The sequence below is a fragment of the Haliotis rubra genome, unplaced genomic scaffold (genome assembly GCF_003918875.1).
Source record: "Haliotis rubra isolate DU_JTF1 unplaced genomic scaffold, ASM391887v1 Scf105, whole genome shotgun sequence".
In the NCBI taxonomy this organism is placed as follows: domain Eukaryota; kingdom Metazoa; phylum Mollusca; class Gastropoda; order Lepetellida; family Haliotidae; genus Haliotis; species Haliotis rubra.
In genome coordinates this window covers 135,857-159,635 of record NW_025764948.1, presented here as the reverse complement: position 1 = coordinate 159,635, position 23,779 = coordinate 135,857, and the positions used below count along the sequence as shown (strand labels likewise).

At 39.3% G+C, this 23,779-nt stretch overlaps 1 protein-coding gene across 1 annotated transcript in view; it reads left to right on the top strand.

The window, feature by feature from the left end:
- The window catches only part of LOC124275673 (chondroitin sulfate N-acetylgalactosaminyltransferase 1-like), a 62,872-nt gene extending 39,521 nt beyond the window's left edge, over window positions 1-23,351 (top strand). The window contains exon 3 of the mRNA XM_046711299.1: window positions 14,252-23,351. Coding sequence (XP_046567255.1) covers window positions 14,335-15,936 — 1,602 coding nt within the window. The 5' untranslated portion in view covers window positions 14,252-14,334 and the 3' untranslated portion in view covers window positions 15,937-23,351. The remainder of the gene's footprint in view (window positions 1-14,251) is intronic.
- Window positions 23,352-23,779: the final 428 nt, after the last annotated feature.

Sequence of the window (23,779 nt, the reverse complement as noted above, 5' to 3'; positions counted from 1 at the left end):
CAATGCTTAATCTGTTTCTTTTAAAATATAATAAAATTTGGTGTGCGGGTAGTTCATTGTGGATTTAACAGTTGTTCTACTTTTTGTAATGTTTTAAATTGTAATATTTATTTGATGTTTGCACTTGGAACATGTTCCTAATTTCTCTCAAAATTCATATTCTCACACTGAAAGCAAGATCACCTCAGAAACTACTGCACCATTGAGGCTTAATATAAACTTTGCAATGTTTGTTTAATATGATGACATAGATGATATTCATGTAGTTGTATTTATGGCTTACACACATTTATTTTGTTTTTTGTTAAATACTTTTTATCCCCCGCTACACATTTAGCACGAAGCGGGGGATATAGTATTAGGCTCCGTCCGTCCGTCTGTACGTACATACGAATTGGAATATCTTAAGAACCATTGACTGGATTCTTTTCATATTTGGTACCTAGGTTCATCACAGTAAAAGAAAGGTCCCAGTCAGGTTTGGTGACCTTGACCTTCATTTCAAGGTCACAAGGGGACTTTAACGTTTTACCCTTGTCAGCGAGATATCTCAAGAACCGTTCACTGGATTTTCTTCATATTCAACACTAAGCTTCATCTAGGGAAGGTGACCTTGGTGACCTTCACCTAATTTCGAGGTCATGGCGACACTTTGAAGATTTCAGCATGTTAAGCTGCATGTGAAGCTTGTCAGCGAGATACCTCAAGAACCGTTCACTGGACTTTCTTCATATATGACACCAAGCTTCATGTAGGGAAGGTGCAAATTCCCCGTTGATTTTGGTGACCTTCACATAATTTTCAAGGTCACGACAACACTTTGAAGATTCAGCATGTTAAACTCCATGTTAAGATTGTCAGCAGGATATCTCAAGGACAGTTCACTGGATTTTCTTCATAGACTTTCAAGACTTCCCATGAATGTTTTACAATAAGCATTTTCGTTATTACTATTTTTGCATATTTCATACACTAAGACATTCATGTCAAGGGCAAAGTGAGTCTTGAAAATAATTGTGTGTTTGAACAACTACAGGGCAAGATATCAAGAGAGGTTGACTGGTCATGTTTTTGTTGACATTTAACTTCATCTTAAATTACGACCTTCACTTTCATTACTTTTTAAGTTTGATTTGATAGTTTGGGACGGGGGATTATGTCACCTTAGTGACAATGCTTGTTTTATGTTCAAATCATTCAATATTAGTGTTTTCTCTCAATATTTATGTAGAAATATTTTAATATTAACTGTAACATAACTCTAACAAGTGACTCTCTTTGTTCACATTCAAAATTATCAACTACATATACAGGTGAGCTATAGTCATAAAACTGTATTTTCATATCTTAAACCTCAGACAGTAGGGCCTGAGAAAGCCAAACAAACTTGAACAAATGGTCCCAGATAAAACCTGGTAAATATTTCTGTTCTCCCCCAATAAGACAAGCTTGTTGCGATAAAGCACATGCAATGCTATATAAACAAAACAAGCAAGCTGTATGCTGTCATGTTGGTAAAGAATAATAGACAATAAGCAGCATGGCTCCTTCCTGTTTTGAAAACATGTGATATACACATAAACATCTAGTTATTGACTCTCTCTATGAATACCAACCATGCTCAGCATAGGCGTACCTGGAGCACTATTTGAGTAAGCATTTCAAAGAAATCAGCCACATTTTGGTGTTGAAACCCAAATTGCACCAATCATCAAAGTATTTTGTTGTTTTCTGTCAGTGTTTCAGTGGCCTGTTTGTTGAAGCAGCAGAGTGTGTGTTGTAGTCAGGTCTAGGCAGCAGTAACGTGTTGTAGTCAGGTCTAGGCAGCAGTAACGTGTTGTAGAGTTGGAAGATGATACCATCAGGACAACAAACTCCAGGCAATCAGGTGGATGTTGCCCCGAAGCCAACAGATCACACTCACATTGCATGGTGTTGATGGAGGTGTTTGTTTGTTCACGTTTACCTTCCATATTGTACCCACAGGAGGTAACATGGCCCATCCAGCCATACTTGCTTGAGACCTTTCCAGAAGTACCCTTGTTGCATATAGCGCATACCATGCTCTGGACGGGGATCTAATGATGGCCTCATGACTGGGCAACTACCTTTCTATTCATACTTCTGTAGTACAAGGTGGGGGATGAAGGAGGCTACAGCCTATTTTTCAACATACTAGCTGATCTTTATATGAAATGGTACAGCTGTTTCAGTGTTAGAACCCACTGCAATGTGGTCCTGATAGCCCGAGTTCCTGACAGAAGGAGATCATGACCTTCTGGTCCATATTTGGAAGATGATGACTTGCATCATACAACAATAGAACATTTGTGGCCTGTTACGGTGGTTGTGTTCTAGTGAGATGGATTACAGGCCATTTGTGGCAAGTTAAGGCGAGCATCCTCCAGTGAGCTAGGTTTGCAGGACATTGTGACAAGTTAAGGTGATTGTGCTCCACTGAGGAAGGTTTTACAGGACATTGTGACAAGTAAAGGTGATCATCCTCCAGTGAGCTAGGTTTTGCAGGGCATTGTGACAAATTAGGGTCATCATCCTCCAATGAGCTATTTTGTGGCAAATTAAGAGGTTGTGCTCCAGTGAGATTGATCACAAATTGAAGACGTGCCATACATAATGCAGATGCAAATTTCCTGAAATATGAAATGCCACATACCTGATCCAAATTACCAACATACATTATCAGACTTGATAAAGAGATGACAGAGTGAATATTTTGTTAAAAAACAATGTGATGTTTGAAGACAGCGTTATGTCTAAAATATGTGTGTTGTGAATCAAAACTTGGGGTAGCCAGGTGCAAATGTAGGTGTGTGTGTTGATGTGGGTGCGAATGTAGGTGTGGATGTTGCTGCAGATGTTGCTGCGGGTGCGGATGCAGGTGCAGATGTGGCTGTGATTGTGGGTGTGGGTGCACATGTGGGTGTGGGTGGAGATGTGGTGTGGGTGCAGATGTGGCTGTGATTGTGGGTGTGGGTGCAGATGTTGGAGATGTGTGTGCAGATGTTGGTGTGGGTGCAGATGAGGCTGCGGATGTGGGGATGCAGCCCTAAGACTCCATATGTCTATTATGTTGGTAACTGAACATCTATACCAGACATGTTTTTACAGTACAATTCATAATATATATCACCTGCACACTTTCTTTAGCACACTTCTTACTTTACTGTGTTACTTGCTAATATTCAGGTATTTTGAATGCCTATCAAAACATTAAGCGGACCCTGGGCTATGAAACCTGAAAGGAATTAAACAGAATGATAGTAGATTGACTACAGTGTAGAGACACCCAGTACACCCAGAATCAACCGTAGAGTTACACAAACTAAAGCATCACTCACTCTGTTTCATGTTTCCCATGTTTTTGGCTCCTTACAGACAACTGTCCATATCATGTAAAACATTAGAAATGGATCATGTTATGATTTGTTTTCTTAACCCAGAAATACTGTCAGTGCCTTCTGTAAACTTCCTGCTGGTGTATCCTTTGCTCGACTTCGGCTCAAATGCACCTATTGACATCAGAGGTTGGTAGACTTCAGATCTCAACGTGCCATCATGTTTCCTTCACAGACACATATGCTATCACCATTACTTTTACTGAAGGTTATAAAAATAACCTTGATTGGACATTAATTGATTATTTGATAGCTTTTGAAACTTGAGAAGTGTAAAGGGAGATAACCTAATGTCACAAGCCTTTGACAGGTGTGCATCAGATGAAGATGGTTCTTGTTTCAGTAGCATCATCAAAGGTCTGGTGCTCCTTGTCTGACTGAATCTCAGATATACATCTTCAGATGTGTTTTACTGATCAGCTACAATGATTGGTCGTTTTTATACACATCACTTCCTGTGAGAATGTTACTGGGTTGAGGGCTGGGTAGGATGTGTGGAGGGCTCTATTGGACAGTCGGCACACACTTTCACATCAGGTACAGATCTGCGCTCTTGACCTTTGGTAGCCAAGACATGGTTGATATGAAAATATTCACTTATGATGACAGGCACCGTTTGTCATAAAGGATCAGATACGTAATTAATGGATTTGGTAAAAGGCTAAAATTCAATATTCAATACTGGTCACAGCTCAAGGGTTTGGCTTCTCCTCCCTGGTCTCTAGTATGCACAGTTTAATGTATTGCCTAAATACCCACTCACTCACTCTAGTAGAGAACGTATGACATACCAACTTACTGGTTATTAGTGTTCACATTTACACCAATTATCATAGTGAGTGAGTGAGTGAGTGAGTGAGTTGTGTTTTACATCGTTTTTAGCAGTATTCCAGCATTATCACGCCAGGGGACACCAGAATCAGGCTTCACACATTGTACCCATATGTGGAATCAAATCTGACCCTTCAGCATTACGAGCCAATGATTTGACTTGTAGGCTACCTCACTGCCCCAGTTATCATACATCGCTCCATTGCTTGTCTGACGAGGCTGCCCCAGTTATCATACATCGCTCCATTGCTTGTCTGACGAGGCTGCCCCAGTTATCATACATCGCTCCATTGCTTGTCTGACGAGGCTGCCCCAGTTATCATACATCGCTCCATTGCTTGTCTGACGAGGCTTCCCCAGTTATCATACATCGCTCCATTGCTTGTCTGACGAGGCTGCCCCAGTTATCATACATCGCTCCATTGCTTGTCTGACGAGGCTGCCCCAGTTATCATACATCGCTCCATTGCTTGTCTGACGAGGCTGCCCCAGTTATCATACATCGCTCCATTGCTTGTCTGACGAGGCTTCCCCAGTTATCATACATCGCTCCATTGCTTGTCTGACGAGGCTTCCCCAGTTATCATACATCGCTCCATTGCTTGTCTGACGAGGCTTCCCCAGTTATCATACATCGCTCCATTGCTTGTCTGACGAGGCTGCCCCAGTTATCATACATCGCTCCATTGCTTGTCTGACGAGGCTTCCCCAGTTATCATACATCGCTCCATTGCTTGTCTGACGAGGCTGCCCCAGTTATCATACATCGCTCCATTGCTTGTCTGACGAGGCTTCCCCAGTTATCATACATCGCTCCATTGCTTGTCTGACGAGGCTTCCCCAGTTATCATACATCGCTCCATTGCTTGTCTGACCAGGCTGCCCCAGTTATCATACATCGCTCCATTGCTTGTCTGACCAGGCTGCCCCAGTTATCATACATCGCTCCATTGCTTGTCTGACGAGGCTTCCCCAGTTATCATACATCGCTCCATTGCTTGTCTGACGAGGCTTCCCCAGTTATCATACATCGCTCCATTGCTTGTCTGACGAGGCTGCCCCAGTTATCATACATCGCTCCATTGCTTGTCTGACGAGGCCCCAGCCCCACATCGCTCCATTGCTTGTCTGCTCCCCCAGTTATCATACATCGCTCCATTGCTTGTCTGACGAGGCTGCCCCAGTTATCATACATCGCTCCATTGCTTGTCTGACGAGGCTGCCCCAGTTATCATACATCGCTTGCTTGTCTGATGAGGCCCCCCAGTTATCATACATCGCCCATTGCTTGTCTGACAAGGCTGCCCCAGTTATCATACATCGCTCCATTGCTTGTCTGACATTGCCCAGTTATCATACATCGCTCCATTGCTTGTCTGACGAGGCTTCCCCAGTTATCATACATCGCTCCATTGCTTGTCTGACGAGGCTGCCCCAGTTATCATACATCGCTCCATTGCTTGTCTGACGAGGCTGCCCCAGTTATCATACATCGCTCCATTGCTTGTCTGACGAGGCTGCCCCAGTTATCATACATCGCTCCATTGCTTGTCTGACGAGGCTGCCCCAGTTATCATACATCGCTCCATTGCTTGTCTGACGAGGCTGCCCCAGTTATCATACATCGCTCCATTGCTTGTCTGACGAGGCTGCCCTAGTTATCATACATCGCTCCATTGCTTGTCTGACGAGGCTGCCCCAGTTATCATACATCGCTCCATTGCTTGTCTGACGAGGCTGCCCAAGTAGACTGGGTCAGATCATATTTCTGGTTGTCTGAATGTCTGAATGATGTGGGATGTTCCTCATTATATCAACCTCTGGTATGACCTGCTGAGACTAGAGGCAGGCCACTGCGATACCGCCAAACTGTTGCTGGCCACCATAGAACAACAAGCATCACATTAGCTCCCAGTTTGAAGGAACTAACTAGGATTATCATTAGCAAGTACCACACCATTACCATGATTATTGTGTCATCAAATTTGGTCCAGGTGATCAGTATTGGAAACACTTTTTGGGATAATAAAACACCTCGGTTCTGTTCTGTTTTGAGGGGCAGGGATGAAGAGGCCTTGGATTTTGAAGTCCTGGGCCTAGATTTTCGAAGCTCTCTTAGCGCTAAGATAGTCGTAAGTGCCATGCATTAACATTAACATACGACTATCTTAACGCTAAGAGAGCTTCGAAAATCTAGGCCCTGTATTGCATTGTCAGTTACATAGCATAATTTAATGTATGTTATATTTGGAATTACACTTTCTCAGATTTTAGTACTTCTGTTGGGTTGAGCCCCCTCCGGGATACGAACCCACACCCTCAGGGTCAGGCACCTAATTGCCAGCACACAATGTCAGCCACCGCACCGTCCACATTGTGTAATCATAATTACATAGCATATTCTTTCTCTAATACTGCATAATGCTGTTATGCAACACAAAAGAAAACCTCTGTCTCTCAACTGATGAAAACTACATCGATAAACTCACTCACTCACTCACTCACTCACTCACTCACTCACTCACTCACTCACTCACTCACTCACTCACTCACTCACTCACTCACTCACTCACTCACTCACTCACTCACTCACTCACCCACCCATTCACTCTTAAATCAGTAATGCCATGAAGTAACTGAAATACTGTTCAAAGTGGTAATAAACCCAACTCACTCACTCACTCTGTAATTGAAGACATAGAGAGCCACATTTAGGCCTTAATAAGTCTTGTGAAGTGTGATCATTGACTTTGGAGACCTGTGTATAGAGTTATATTTGTTGGTTCAGATTTGTATGAACCAGGGGAACCACATTGAAGCCTCATATGACACATGAATACTGTGACCAGAGAAGTGGTGTATGATGATGAAAACCTGAGATGAATCACAGACTGTTCCTGGTGTGCAGCCTATCTCACTGGACCTTGGGCGTTCCCTGCCACTTGATCGGGGAAGAGGCGAGCTGTGTGTGTGTGGAGGGAGTCACTTGATTACAGCCGTATTGTGTTGTGGGCCTGGTGTCCGCTCCTTCATCCGGGACATGGAGTTATCTGTGTGTGCCTGTCCGACTTGCAATCACATATGCATCTATGTCCATCCGCTTCTATTGCGGACTTCAAAGAAAGACTGTTTGAAGAGTCTGTGAATGGCCCAACTATGTTGGGCAGAGCTCAGGTGTCTCCGATAATCTTTCTTTGGGGAATATTGGCCTGTGAACAATGTTTGGTCAGATCCGTTTCCAACCTTGCCTGACTTTATGTGTTCTCAGCACATGCATGTTAGAACGTCCTGTTCTACAGCTTCATCAGCACAGGCATTTTAGAACATCATGAATTGCAGCTTGCATTAAGATGGGTTGATGATTTGCAGGTTGGTGGGTTTTCATAAATTTTGCAAGATTGACAAAATACTCCATTGTACGTTTGATATCATTCTATACGCCATTTAAATTTAATGGCAAATGTGTGAACAATTTTGTTGCTTATTGTTGCCGCATGTGTGATTGCTCATTGTGATGCCGGAGGCCAGCAGGTTGGGGCTTCCCGTTTTATAAGGCTGACTTGAGCCGAATGTTGGCGTCAAACATTCAAATGTTGAGATTGCCTTGGAAAGCTGGGTTAGTGGATAAATTGATTGTGAGTAGTCTTAAGGAAAACAGTTTCAAGTCTCCTAGCACAGGTAGGCAATACATCTGGTTTTATAGTTTGATAATACTCTTATCAGAAAAATTATGTTCTTTAAAACATTAGATTTAAAACAGTTGACTCTGTGCTATGCAATATATTTATATGATCACATCATTTTAAACATTGAAAGCTGAAGGAATGTTTTATCACAATGCCACATGGGGAGCCCAGTTGAGATCAGGATAAGTTGATAATGAGATGGAACAACACTAGGTCTTCATTACTACGTACTCAGTTTAAAAAAAGAATATTTTGATGGTTGTGTCAGATTGTAATCTTTCTAAAAAAGCACAGGGAAGAACATTAGTTGTTACTTAACAATAACTCTGTGTTTTTTTCAAACTAGCCTGTGAGGAATAGAAACTGTGATAATCTAATGATAGGGGTGAGTACATTATTATGTCATTCTCGGGGGACCGCGCTTGGTGTGGAACAGACAAAAACCCATCTTTCTTGCATGGTACATTACTGTCTTGGCTTGCCTCCTCCTCCGTGTGTGTTGTCTGTATCTAGAACTGTCAGGATCGGCTTGTTACCCGGAGATTTAGGAGATGTTAGACGCTGTAACACACGCACACTCTTGACGGCCGAGTCAAGCCAAAGTGATGATTTCCTATGTGATTAATAGACATTGAAACATGGCTGTAAGTGATGATACAATCACTGGAGCTGATTTACAGTTGCACTTGAGCCCCACAATATCTGTCCCTGGCATACAAAATGTGATACCCCTCATTCAGTATGAATAAGTATTGTGTATGATACAAAATGTGATACTCTTTATTCAGTATCAATAAGTATTGTGTGTGATACAAAATGTACTTCTCATTCAGTATCAATAAGTATTGTGTATGATACAAAATGTGATACTCTTCACTCAGTATCAATAGCTATTGTGTATGATACAAAATGTGATACTCTTCACTCAGTATCAATAAGTATTGTGTGTGATACAAAATGTGATACTCTTCATTCAGTATCAATAAGTATTGTGTGTGATACAAAATGTGATACTCTTCATTCAGTATCAATAAGTATTGTGTGTGATACAAAATGTGATACTCTTCATTCAGTATCAATAAGTATTGTGTGTGATACAAAATGTGATACTCTTCATTCAGTATCAATAAGTATTGTGTGTGATACAAAATGTGATACTCTTCATTCAGTATCAATAAGTATTGTGTATGATACAAAATGTGATACTTTTCACTCAGTATCAATAAGTATTGTGTGTGATACAAAATGTGATACTTTTCATTCAGTATCAATAAGTATTGTGTGTGATACAAAATGTGATACTTTTCATTCAGTATCAATAAGTATTGTGTGTGATACAAAATGTGATACTCTTCATTCAGTATCAATAAGTATTGTGTGTGATACAAAATGTGATACTCTTCATTCAGTATCAATAAGTATTGTGTATGATACAAAATGTGATACTTTTTCATTCAGTATCAATAAGTATTGTGTGTGATACAAAATGTGATACTTTTCATTCAGTATCAATAAGTATTGTGTGTGATACAAAATGTGATACTTTTCATTCAGTATCAATAAGTATTGTGTGTGATACAAAATGTGATACTTCTCATTCAGTATCAATAAGTATTGTGTATGATACAAAATGTGATACTCTTCATTCAGTATCAATAAGTATTGTGTGTGATACAAAATGTGATACTTTTCATTCAGTATCAATAAGTATTGTGTACAAAATGTGATACATTCAGTATCAATAAGTGTGTGTGATACAAAATGTGATACTTTTATTCAGTATCAATAAGTATTGTGTGTGATACAAAATGTGATACTTCTCATTCAGTATCAATAAGTATTGTGTGTGATACAAAATGTGATACTCTTCATTCAGTATCAATAAGTATTGTGTGTGATACAAAATGTGATACTCTTCATTCAGTATCAATAAGTATTGTGTGTGATACAAAATGTGATACTCTTCATTCAGTATCAATAAGTATTGTGTATGATACAAAATGTGATACTCTTTTAATTCAGTATCAAAGTAGTATTGTGTGTGATACAAAATGTGATACTCTTTTAATTCAGTATCAATAAGTATTGTGTGTGATACAAAATGTGATACTTTCTTTATCAGTATCAATAAGTATTGTGTATGATACAAAATGTGATACTCTCATTCAGTATCAATAAGTATTGTGTATGATACAAAATGTGATACTCTTCTCTTTAATCAGTATCATCAATAAGTATTGTGTGTGATACAAAATGTGATACTCTTCACTCAGTATCAATAAGTATTGTGTGTGATACAAAATGTGATACTCTTCACTTCAGTATCAATAAGTATTGTGTGTGATACAAAATGTGATACTCTTCACTCAACAGTATCAAAGAAGTATTGTGTGTGATACAAAATGTGATACTCTTCATTCAGTATCAATAAGTATTGTGTGTGATACAAAATGTGATACTTTTATTCAGTTCATGATCATAGCATAAGTATTGTGTGTGATATCAACTGTCAAAACGATATCTCCTTTAATATCAATCAATTCAAGTATTGGAACACAGTGATACAAAAAAATGTGATACTCTTCACTCAGTATAATCAAGAAGTATTGTGTGTGATAGAAAATGTAATACTTTTCATTCAGTCTCAATAAGTATTGTGTGTGATACAAAATGTGATACTTTTCATTCAGTCTCAATAAGTATTGTGTGTGATACAAAATGTGACACTCTTCACTCAGTATCAATAAGTATCATTTCATTATTGAAATATGTATATCTTTTATATATGTAGACATCAGATTGTTTTCAAAGAGTCTTATTTGGCATTCTGACTTATTTATTTGTTATATAATTGACTGTCAGCATGGTAGCATAAACATTTGACGATCCTAAAATGCTAATGGAGGAAATTAAAGCGTGTTCACTCAATTTAAACAGAAATAGCAAACACTGATATTCAGATGATGAGTTACTTCCCTTAGGCACGCCAGGAAGCTGTAACTGGGGGTGTCAATCCTGGTTTGCCAGATTATGTTTTCATGTTTGTTGATTGAATGATTAAAACATATTTTATTCAATTAAGAAACGGATTGGGCACAAGTTATCCAACTTAAATAAGCCCTCTCCACATAGTTACAAGTGTATATTACAAAAAAGTTCAACAAGAGGCAGACAAAGGGTATAAATATGTACAGACAGAGTTATTTAAATCGTTTAGTGTTATGGATGTAGATATGTACAGATTTAAAAACATTTCATGTTTGTTGGCAACATACTGGCGCTGGTGGGCTTCACAGAATACCTGGAGGAAGGTGGGTTCTCCACCCACATCAAGCTGAGATCCTGTGATGTAACACGAAAACTGTTTAAGGCAATGCGAAAAACTCCAACTCATGGACTAATTCATGTATCAGAACACATTGGTAGATGTAGCTGTGTTTTCACTCATTATCTAAATAAAAAAATAAAATAAATTTAAGTCATTATATTTGTACCAGTTTTAATTGTAAAAGCAACACTGACTGATCAACCAACACTGATCTCTTTACTGATTGTGAGAAAATCTCAGTGGCAGGTTACGTACATGATGAGCAGTGGTTGTCAGTGCCGATTAAAATTGGCAGGATTTCAGCTGAAGTAACACTGCCTGCCTGACTCACTCACTCACTCACTCACTCACTCACCTGCCTGCTCACTCACTCACTCACCACTCACTCACTCACTCACTCACTCACTCACTCACTCACCCACTCACTCACTCACTCACTCACTCACTCACTCACTCACTCACAGTACACCTGTGATGTTGATACCTGCAGCATCAGTCAAAGTAAACATGCAGCTTTATTCCAAGAAATGTTTCTCAGTCAATTAATAATCACGAAATAGCTTGAATATCTTGAATAACAGCTTACATAACTGTATACTGTTCAGTGAGGTTGGTTTCCTAGGCGATTGAACCCATGCTTCCTCTCTGCGAGCATGATCATCGCCACCTCGTTGTTTGTCAGTCATGTACTAGTTTCCAAGCAACTAGTCTGTTTCTGTACAGGTTGGCTATGGTACATGGTATATCATGCTTGCACAATAACATGCTATATCCTCTTGAAAAATGGGAGTGTATACTGTCATAATGTCAGTGTGATGCGTTTACTGTATATAGTCTTTGCTGTTTGGAAAGTACTACAATGTATATGTATTAATTGAATCCTGACCTCTGTTTTTGTCTGCTTTCTTGTCATTATTTGTGCACAGCATGAAAACGAACAAGTATGCTATCAGTTATTAGAGTTGTCATAACAGAAGGACTCACAGCAGTTTCTCATCTGTCTGAAGAACACTATCTTAGATTGGGCTTGACAATTTCCATCTTGGTAAATATCTGATACCGGGCATTGAAATGTTTTCATCCAAGTATTACTTGTCTCCTGTTTCTAGCTATGATTGGGATTTCAGGCATGTGAGGTAATCCACCACTGAATGTGGCTTGTGCTGGAAACATTGGCCCACATTGAAAGAAGGTTGTAGGCTGAATTCCTTATTTCCCAAGAATAACTTTATTAAAAATTACTGGTATGTTTTAGCACAAAATGATGATTCTAAGACGTCAGCACTGAAGTACAGTTACCTCTTTGTGTCTATTTTAGTTCTGTGTCATAATGGAAATAACAGGGAGCAGGTAAATATGAAGGCATTTTTTTTACAGGTTTGATGCTGAATATGAAATATTTTCTTAAGAGTTAAGTTTGAGTTACCTTTGAAACAATTGATGGTAGTTTATTTTGCTTGTTTGTTGTTGTTTTATCTGGTCAAAGAGAAACATCAGTTGAAAGGTTTGTGATATTTCAGAAGACTCCATGGTAGATATCATTTTCACTATTAGCGTATACAGCAGGTTGGTGGACTGATTTACCCCACACAGCAACACGTGTTTCAGCCAGCAGCTGTTTGTTTGAATGCGGTATGAATCAGAAGCATGTTATCATTAGATTGATAGTACCCAGACACAACTTTCTGTTTTGTGTGAAAAGCTTGTGTTTATTTTGTCATTTTGACTACCTGATAGGTGTTCAGTGAAGATAAGAAGACTATGTTGAAAGACGGCACCATACGGCTATACTTAAGTACTTACCTAATTTGACAATAAGTGTGATTTGGAAACCATGAGCTTAGCTTGAAGAATCTAGCAGCTGTCAGTATCTAAATGCTCTGCCATGTCACATAAGCATTAGCAACTAACTAAATATGTTATAATGCTCTCAACACTGCTCACTATCAGCCCACTACAATCAGTAACATGTGTTGACTCAAGCAAAGTAATTTGTTTATGTTTCAACCCATAGTCTTTCCTACCCATGATCAAAATAGTGATAGGAGTTTCTGGGTCAGAAGCATCCAGTACACTATGCTTGTCATTATTTTAAGAGGTTCTTACAAACTTTGATAAAGACATGTTTTACACAACTGTGGTCTGTGTGGTCTTGCAGTATGGTTCTACCTCAGTGAAAACTTTGAGGTGAAGGTCATGTTGCATTCAGTTAGGGTGAAGGTCATGTTACATTTAATCAGGGTGAAGGTCATGTTACATTAAATCAGGGTGAAGGTCATGTTACATTAAATCAGGGTGAAGGTCGTGTTACATTAAATCAGGGTGAAGGTCGTGTTACATTAAATCAGGGTGAAGGTCATGTTACATTAAATGAGGGTGAAGGTCATGTTACATTAAATCAGGGTGAAGGTCATGTTACATTAAATCAGGGTGAAGGTCGTGTTGCATTGAGTCACTTGAAGGTCAGTGTTATGATAAGCCTGTGTCCATTTTAATGAACTTGGTTTGTGAATCTTGACATTGAAATACATCAGTCATGTTTTCAGATAACGTTCTGCTTACAGATATTGGTAAAGAATGGATGTCAAACCACTTTGGTAAAAACTAAATTGGGTGTACAATCTACTTTTCTTAGTAATAATCCTCTTCATAGAGGCTTGCTGTGAATGAGCTGCAACATTCTGGCATGATGAAACAATATAAGCTCACTCACCAACTATATGATTAACAATGAACAAAGAATGTTTCTATAAGATGTAGCTTGTCCTAACTGTAGTGTTACAGCTGTTTCACACATGTTACATGTAACTTGTTCTAACTGTTCTGTTGCTGGTGTTGCATACATGTTACATGTAACTATTTCACATGTCTAAACGGTTGTGTTACAAGTATTTCACATGTTACATGTCTCATATCTTAACTGTTGTGTTGCTGGTGTTTCATTCATGTTACATGTAACTTGTCCTAACTGTTGTGTTCTGGTGTTTCAGATGAGTTGATTGCAACCAGGTGAGAATGGGGAGAGAGCAGGGAGGAGGGTGATTGAGGGAGTTGCTGATCACTGCCGCTGCACATGATGCCACGCATACTCTTCCTGCTATTCAGCTTGTCTGTAATGACCATGATGTTTGTAGCCAAGTTTGGTTTGGACAGCCACTTCCAGCAAGCCACCCAAGGCATGCCCAACATCCGCGACCACACCGCAGAGAGTCGCATGGTGCGAGATATGCTGAGGGACAGAGAACTCCGACACAATCGAGAAGTAACCATCCTCAGAGACCGTATCGGCAGCTTGGAAAATGAGCTGAAGTCTGCCCAGGAACGAGTTCATAACCTCACTCAAATCGCAGCTGCCCGTCCAACTGTAGCCGAGATTACATCCAAGGAGATCTTGGAGGGCAAAACCATTGTAATACAGAACAAGACAGAGGACTTCATCAGGTACTTCCAGGAGAAGGTGAAGGCTGCCGAGATCCATCAAGGAGTTGCCTTGAAGACTGAGTATGATATTGTTGCATTTGATCGGTTTACTCTCAACAGGGTGTACATGCATGAACCTGGCCTGGGAAAACGTGTCATAGAAAAACCCATTGGGTATAAGAAGCGAGATCTGTTTGAAATGGTTGCCTTTGGAGTTGATCAGCTGAATGTGAATAGATCTGAAAATGCCAAGCCATATACTTTTGAAGACTTCTTAGAAGGTGTGTTCAGGACTGAACCGACCTCAGGGTCACACTATGAATTGTATTTCCGAAATAAGGACACCAACAGTCCCTACTCGTATGTCAAGCTGGTGATGATGAGGCCGTTTGGTCCTCCCATGCAGATCAGGAACAACACCATGTCCACCAGCCAGGAGTGGGTCAACCTCATCCTGCCCCTCTCCGGCCGGGTGGAGACCTTCCGGCTGTTCATGGATCGTTTCATCAGTACCTGCATAAAGCAGGATAAGAGAGTGTATTTGACTGTGGTCTACTTCGGGAAGGAGGGACTACGGGAAGTGAAGAATATTATGTCTCAAATAGCTAAAGCTTACAAATTTAAACATTTGAAACTTGTAACTTTGAATGAGAAGTTTGCGCGAGGCCGTGGCCTACAAATTGGTGCCTTGAACTGGAAGAGTGGAGATACCTTACTGTTCCTTTGTGATGTGGACATTGTATTTAATAATGAATTTCTTGAGAGATGCCGACTCAATGCAGAGCGTGGAAAACGGGTATATTATCCTATAGTGTTTAGTCTATATAATCCAAATGTTGTCTATGCACTACAAGACATGCAGATTCCATCCCTGAAGGACCAACTCATCATATCTAAAGACACAGGATTCTGGCGAGACTTTGGATACGGAATGACTTGCCAGTTCCGATCAGACTTCTTGAAAATCAAAGGTTTTGATGAGCAGATTACTGGTTGGGGTGGGGAAGATGTGTTTCTCTATCAGAAATATGTGAGGAGTGAGTACATGGTGATCCGAGCCACTGACCCCGGCATCTTCCATCTGTGGCACGAGAAAGTGTGTGATCCCAACCTCAGCTCTGAACAGTACAAAAGTTGCATACGTTCCAAGGCTTTGAATGAAGCCTCCCACTCACAGTTAGGGCTCCTTGCTTTCAAGGATGAGATGGATGTTCATAAAGGTTTTGAGAATTCCAAAAAGAAACAAGTATTATAACATTGGGGTAATATTGACAAGATGTTCTATTTTAGCTGGACAGAATCTGTAATTGCACTGTATATGTGTCTAATGACTTGAAATCCATTCAGTTCCACTCAATGACCCTGGGATAGTAGTATTGAAAATTCCTGTTTGCGTAGGACAGAAGTCTGATAAAGGATTTGAGTCTTTTTCATTTGTATACTATTTTCATGCATCATTTTCTTTCTGAAATGGTTTTATTGGTAGACTATACTCTATGGCCAGGCAATATCATTAGCAAGCATCTATAACTGACAACATTTCTCTCCTGTAGCCTGAGACAGATTTTTATAAATTGAGGATCTCTAGACTTGCCGAAGAATGAAGTGTTTGAGGTATTTATATCTCATTAGCTAGGACTGTCAATTGCCCTGAGCTTCTTCTTTTAGGGTGGGGGACCTAGTTCACTTGTCATCGAGATTACCCAGTTCCGATTACCCTCATGGCCACTAAATGTTGAGCCCATTTCTGGTGTACTCCCTTTATATTGCTGGTTATATTGCTACAAGCAGAGGCTTTTCACTTTTATGAATATTTAGTCCCTGAAATGAAAATATATTCTAATTAGCTGTTAAACTGTCCCTCAGTATACAATGAGAAGGAGTCCAAAGGATCTCTTAATTTTTAGAAACTGAAGAACTCTCGAGTTGGCAAAGTATTAAGAAGTGCGTGGAAGTATTCGGATTGTTTTGTTTCATTTTCTGTTTGAGGGACTGATAGAGGTCAATATTCTGTACAAACATTTAATAAGTGAGGAGATTTTCGCTATTCATATCCCAGCATTGTGGTTGAACTGTGTGGATTCTGTAGACAAGGTTTGCCTGCGGGATGATTGGCCTCCCATGTGATACAGTCTGTTCAGTGCTGTGTTTATAAACACGTTATTCACTTTGGTAAGGAACAAAGTCTAGCAGTATTTGCATTCCCCCGGACAGGTTATATATAGTTTGTAATGGTATATACAGACAACACAAACATACTTCCAGCAAATAAACCATGTTGTCTCGTGACAGCTTCACATCAGGAGTATCTTCAAAGACATTAACAAATCTATAAAACATACCACACACCAGTCTATTTGAATTTCTTCTTAAAAGGAGTCTTTATTTAAACAAGTCAAGCATGTTATGGCTGGTCTCCAAGACATTATGTTTATTTCTTTACCCTTCAAGAGTTATATCAAAGGGAGACCATGCTGCTTAGTAACTGACAGATTGCTGGTTGCCATGGAAACATGACCAGTAAACACAACAGATTCAGTGCACCTGTGTTCTTTCAGAGAGATGTTTAGTTCAGTTACACACAGTGCCGACCAACTGTAGAGTCTGGTTAAAAAAATTTGTCATGGCTACACATGTAATGATTGCTTTCAGGAAGTATTAGCAATTATTTGGTCTGGCTTTTATTTGTATTATTTTCAGTATGTTATTCAAAGTGCAAAGTTTAACTGTAAGGAGTCCATTGTAAACTAAATCCAACACATTTGTCGAGAGTCAGTAAATCATCCATGGGACCATACATGCTGATCACAGACGGCAAGGTGTTGGGGATAGACTGGTGGCTCCTTACAGAGTCTAATTAATGCAGTGTGCTTGATCATAAGTCAAACATGGCAGCTGACTTGAACCATCTTGTTTTTAGTTAAAAGTTTATGATGTTTTAAGTGGCACTGCTACAGGGTAAGATTACATAATACCGGATACCTTCCACCAGAAAACATGCGAGTTTACTTTAGGTGAGGGTTAGGGTTAGGGTTAGGGTGATTTGACACTAAACAATATGGCTGGTAGGTATCCGGTATTCTGTAGGTGTACCCTGCTACAGATTGCTAAGTGTAATGTTACTGGAAGGGAACTTCAGTTTGTTTGTGTTACCAGTTTGTGTTTATCCATCAAACTGTCAGTGTCTGTTCTACAAACTTATTGATCCAGTAATCCTGTTACCTTGAACGTCATGTTCTACCTGCTACACAGAGAGCATTCCGTCTATCAGGGACATCATCATGCAGATCCTTCCTTTCTGGTAAACTGTTGGTGGGATCACTACAATATGGTTTTCTCAAAACTTTATGAATATCCACATATCTGTTGATTAGTTTTCATACTGATGTCATGTTCCAGTGCTAACATTTCCAGAAGACAGGAAATTTCATCATCAAATGCTCTTTACGAAAACTCAGCTGTGCATCAGTGGTGAGCAGGTGGGCCAGTAGCGAAAGAGAACCTTGGTTGTCAGTTGGAAGAATAGTTGTCATTGGATTGGAACTGAAGCAATTGTCAGAGTATTAACAGTGTATGAAATAAGGCCCGTCCGACCGCCCAAGACGGTCTAGATTTCTGACGGACGGATTAAATTTACAGCTGGCCAGACCGATGGTCTGGTAAAATTTTTAAATTCACCACATTTGGTCTGGTTATATCCATTTTGGGCTGGTAACATTTTGAAGTTACCAGCCCTGATGTCTGGCTGGGGTTTTGGCTTATTTCATACACTGGTATTAGGGGATCAGAGTATATGTTCCTCTGTCTTTACCATTGCATACCACAGTTCTCTACCAGACACTCACAGCTTCTTGTTCCAGTGGCCTCAGACCATGTAATAGTCTGTCTCACAGTCCCTGAACCACATTATTTTCCCTACTGCCCTCCCTGCAATGATAAAGCCCTAAATAAAGCAAGTCTAGATTTCTCAGAATCTGAATTTCCCATGTCACTGGGGCTCCTTTTCAATTTCAATGGGTTTATTTGTTACTTTCAAGTGTATATATATTCAGAGTCTAAGAGGTAGTCTAGCCCTGTAGCTGTGCAGAGTTAAGTCCCTTAGTTGTGTCTGGATCAGCTGGTCTTGGTTCAAACCCCAGTCTTGTCCTAGTTTTGTTATCACAAATGCTGTAAATGCCACCGAAGTAGTACACATGACTCTGGGCATGTAACTGTAGGTTTGTCTATGCAGAAGGCCAGTTCCTGTTTGCTTGATGTTGGGGTATGACTGCCTGATGTATTGATGTACCAGTGAAAGGCATGGTTCACAACTGGGGTATGCAACGTGTAGAGATGGTGTAGGGTAAGATGGTCAACCACCAGAGAAGATCTGGCTTGGTCAGCATCCTTATCTGTATATTTTGCAATCCAGCTGTGGTGTCTCTGATCCATTCTGTAATTGTATTGCAGAATTCACTCACTCACTCTAAAGCCAGGCACTCAACATAAAGCAATAGTATTCTTCTACAATTAATGCTAAGGTATGATATACCACTCAAAAGAAGATTAAGGACATTGATTCTTTGAAATTACTTTACCTAATACCATTACAGAATAACTGGATCAATATGGACAAACAAAACAGGTGTTCCTTAATGTCTTTTGAGCAGTATATTTCATGAATTGTTGTATTAACATTGATATGTTTAAATTACCTTAACCTAAGGAAGTGTGTCGACGCTAGTCAACCCTAGTCAACCATATATATTTCTGTATATCTTTTAACTCTCTAGTCATGAGTCATGGAGTCATCCACGGTGCTACAGCCATTATGTTGTCATGTTTCCTTTATTCACAAGCTGCATTTTTTCGCAAGTATTGATTAAAACACTCATTAATTTATTCATCGTTTTTTCAGATTGTATCATTTGTTATCAATCATAAAGAAAAAAAGAATGTTATTTTTATTTTATTTTTGAATTCCAGTATAACACATGTGCCAATGTTTACATTTTCAGTATAAGTCACACACCTGTATATATAGCATTTTGAGACACACCTTGCCAGGTATTGTGTCACAGTACGCAGCCAGTGTCGTAGTTTGTCAGTATTGCAGATGTAGATGTTTACATGTTCTTCAACAACAGACTTGAACACTGAAGCAAAACATTTCGAGGTGCCTCAGGCTTGAATCAGTCATTAAGTTGATTACAAAATGGTTTCTCATCAATTGTATTTTCAAAATAACCTTGTTACCAGGCATTTTATTTTGTTTTCTCTTGTTTGTCAAATAACTGTGGCAAGGAAAGATAACCCCTCTGGTAAAATCTTAACTAATATTAAAGGTGTTTTACTGGACAAGTTGAAATATGATTCACCAAATGAAAGCTATTCATACTGCTCTTTTAAAGGAATCAATGATGAGAAACAGTTTTTAGAACTTGAGATGGGATCAGCATAGTTGATATTAATACTTGAAATATATTGTATTATTTTACATTTGACCGATATAAAGTTTACAGTTTATATATGCTATAGAATGTACATTTAGTTCAGTCCCTTGTTGGTTATGGGCAATTTGGTTTACAATGTCTTGAAGATGTTTACTATGATACAGTGTGCGAAATAGTTTCCAAATTTTGCTAGTCACAAAATAATTCACTAGACTGAAATTTGAATATAGACACGTGTTTCATCATTAAGCTGCTAATATGATGAGCATTTTCTCAGGCCAAAATCTTGCATGATTCAAAAGTGTGTTATTTATAACTTATCAAGTCGGAGAGAGTGATATATTTACAAACTGACCTCATGAACACTCACTAGCCCGGTGGGCCAGTGACTGTGGAGATATGCTGGCCCGATTGGATATTTACTAGCCACAGGCTAGTGGGCCAGTGGCTATTTCGCACACTGCTACGATATGATCCCTATCTGTGCGATGATCTGACGGCACTGTCTCAAGAGGTCAGGTGAACCTTGACCTTAATTTAAACTAGTTTATACGAAGGACACATGAGTTCTCAACCAATCAGATATGAGCTTTATTTTGTTTTACCAGCTTGCCTTCTGATTTGTGCAAATTAACATCAACACAAATATTCATATACAATTCCTGTTTTGGTGCAGATGCACTCAGATACAAAGTATTGTAATGCGTAAGTATCAATGGAATGTATAACACAACAAAACAATTACACCTCGATTGATTGGCTGATTAGAAACCCCACCTGACTTCCTATACAGGTGTTTGATCTTCATGAGAGGATAGGGGCGGTGGGGTAGTCTAGTGGTTAAAGCGTTGGCTCGTCACGCCGAAGACCTGGGTTCGAATCCCCACATGGGTACAATGAGTGAAGCCCATTTCTGGTTTCCCCCGCCATGATATTGCTGGAATATTGCTAAAAGCAACGTAAAACCAAACTCAGTCAGTCAGTCATGAGAGGATATTGTACTGGAGTAAGAGGTCTGAGTTTATGTAGATTTTTTGGTTTTGCTCTTTTTAGTAAACAATGAGAGTGTCTCATCACATTTGTCTCCCTTGTTTTATAACCTTGACCTCAGATATGTATGGTATTATTGGTTACATCTGCTGTAATCAAACATTGTATTGGTTAGTTTATGTTACAATGTACAGTGGTATACTGGTATATTTATAGGTGTCAATATGACAACAACTTTTAAAGCAGTTTAATGCCATTACCCCAGAGAGATCAGATATGACCAATGAGTAATTTCTTATGAGGGCAAAGATCCAAATGTATTATAAGAACATGCTGTAAACTTTCTTCTCAGACTTTGAGTTATTTGTATGTTCACTGTAAATAGCCTGAATGTGTAGATGTAGGTCCAGCTTTAACATGTATACACCTGGAAATGGTCAACACAGCTTACTATTTACAGATAAAGTATTTTTACAAATGTACCATGTATTATTTTTTTTTACAAAACACATATTGTTTTTTGGAGTGAAATATATTTAAGTACAGAAATGAAATTAACTGTTCAGGGCCATCAACTACCTGTCCTTGACAACAGATGCTTCCTTCTAGTCTTTGCAGTGTGTTAAAAACTTGGTACTCGTGACCACTTGGAGAAATCTCACCTGAGTGTCTGTTTACAAACAAAACATCACCCCAGGTGAATACAAGTGTAAATCTCTGAGATTTGTTGATATATTTGATATCAGAGGATATTTGGGTGCGATTACTTTTAATCTTTCTTCCACATTTTTCTTTTTGTAAGCGGTAATAAGTATTGCGCTGTGTGCAAGAAACAGTTTACAGTACTTTGATTGTGATACCATGGTAAACAATGACATCACAATAGTCTACAAAACAAACATAATGATACAATTACATTGCATTGACATCTTCTAGATAACCTAATCTCATCCAGGGGATGTATCCAGTGGAGGCACGTTTTGGATGATAAAGTGTACTTTCTATACCCACTTTCACAGGTATCCATGGTATCTGAGACAATATAAGATCAGTATTGTATGTACAGGTAGATCTTTCTGAAGATAATAAGTTTCAGATAATCCCTCAGTAAGACAAAAGAGCATTGTGCTGCCCATTTGTTTCCCAGGTGTATATATACCATGCCTGTATATATGTAGTATGTACAGTTGTAGGCCTAGCCAGAGTCCATGAGGTGATGACTCTTGCAACACAATACCTCAGTAATCCACGAAGACAATCCTCATCATCAGTGACCCCTGCAAACAGGGCACAGTGGGCCACGACACAACAAGAGTTGGAGGTTTTATGAGTGCTTCCAGCATTGCTGATTTCTCAACGTGCCATCACGTATTTGGTTTATGTTGTATATCTGAAATATGACAGTTATTATTACCAAGTAGACAATGATTTTTGTAGACTGCCATAGCCCTTATAAGAGACTGTGGAATGGGGAGGGTTAATCTCAGTTTACGACCATCATTGTGCTCGCTCTATCAAATGCGAGTGTTTAGGACTCATGATACACATTGCTCTATGATTGCTTTATAATGATCTGCAAATCTTTTAAATACAATTTCTTTCTGAACCTGATGCACTATTTTTGTAGAATTTAATATTTGAATGTTTCAACACACAGTAAACATCTTTAAAGAAAAATATTTCATTACTGTAGCGACAGGAGTCAGTGTTGAACCCTCCCTCAAACCTAGGAATGGGTGTTGCCCCATGGAGGGTTGAACTAGTAGTCCGTATTTGTCATGAGATGTGATCCCTTCCTGACACAGTTGAAGGGTGCCATTTCAGAGTTTTACAATGTCTATTATTTCAAGTATTTGCTGTGCATCTACACGCATTTGTTCTCCTTTGATGGTGTTTGGGAATGGAATCCTCTTTAGAATATTTTTTCCAGAGTAATAATGATGCAATTACAAAAAACAAGGAATTTCTTCATGACCAGGAGTATGTAAAAGACTCACCCTGTCAAACATTTGACAGCCATGGCACTGCAGGAAGAGTGTACTCCGAGCAAGTGAGGTGGCAGGTATATAGATTTAGCACTACTGTATTTTGGTCTGGAATTCTATTTGCTGTTGAAAATTAATTTACCAGATTGACGGATTTGAATTATCATTGACATATTTTTCATCATATTTATTGTCTTACATATCTCTCCTAAATTATGCCTTCAGATTTGATCATTACAATGAATAAACATAGCTTTCACTTACTTGTGGTGTTAGATTGGTGTTTGCAGTGATCTTAGATCTGTCACTCACTTAACCCTGACTGAGAGAGGGAGTGAAGATGCAAGTGAGTATTGGTCACAGAGGTTACAAAGATTACTTCCTCACTTGGGCCAGACTGTGAACTCTAGTCTTGGGACAACAGCCACCAAGTTACTGGGAGGGCCCAGAAATCCCTGCATGGTCTCGCTCCTGAGTTCGACCTTCAAAATTAGGTGAAAATAATCAAGTGTGGACCAGTCAATTCCCTGATCAATAGTATGAGCATTGAGCTAAACCTTTGGTGTACGTTTCAACCAAGGTATGAGCCTGACAATTCGATCCTGTTAGTCGCCTGTTAATGCAAGCATTGGTTGCTGAAGACCAGGTGCTGTTGTACAAAGCTATCTTAGCGTTAAGGTGACTGTAGCTC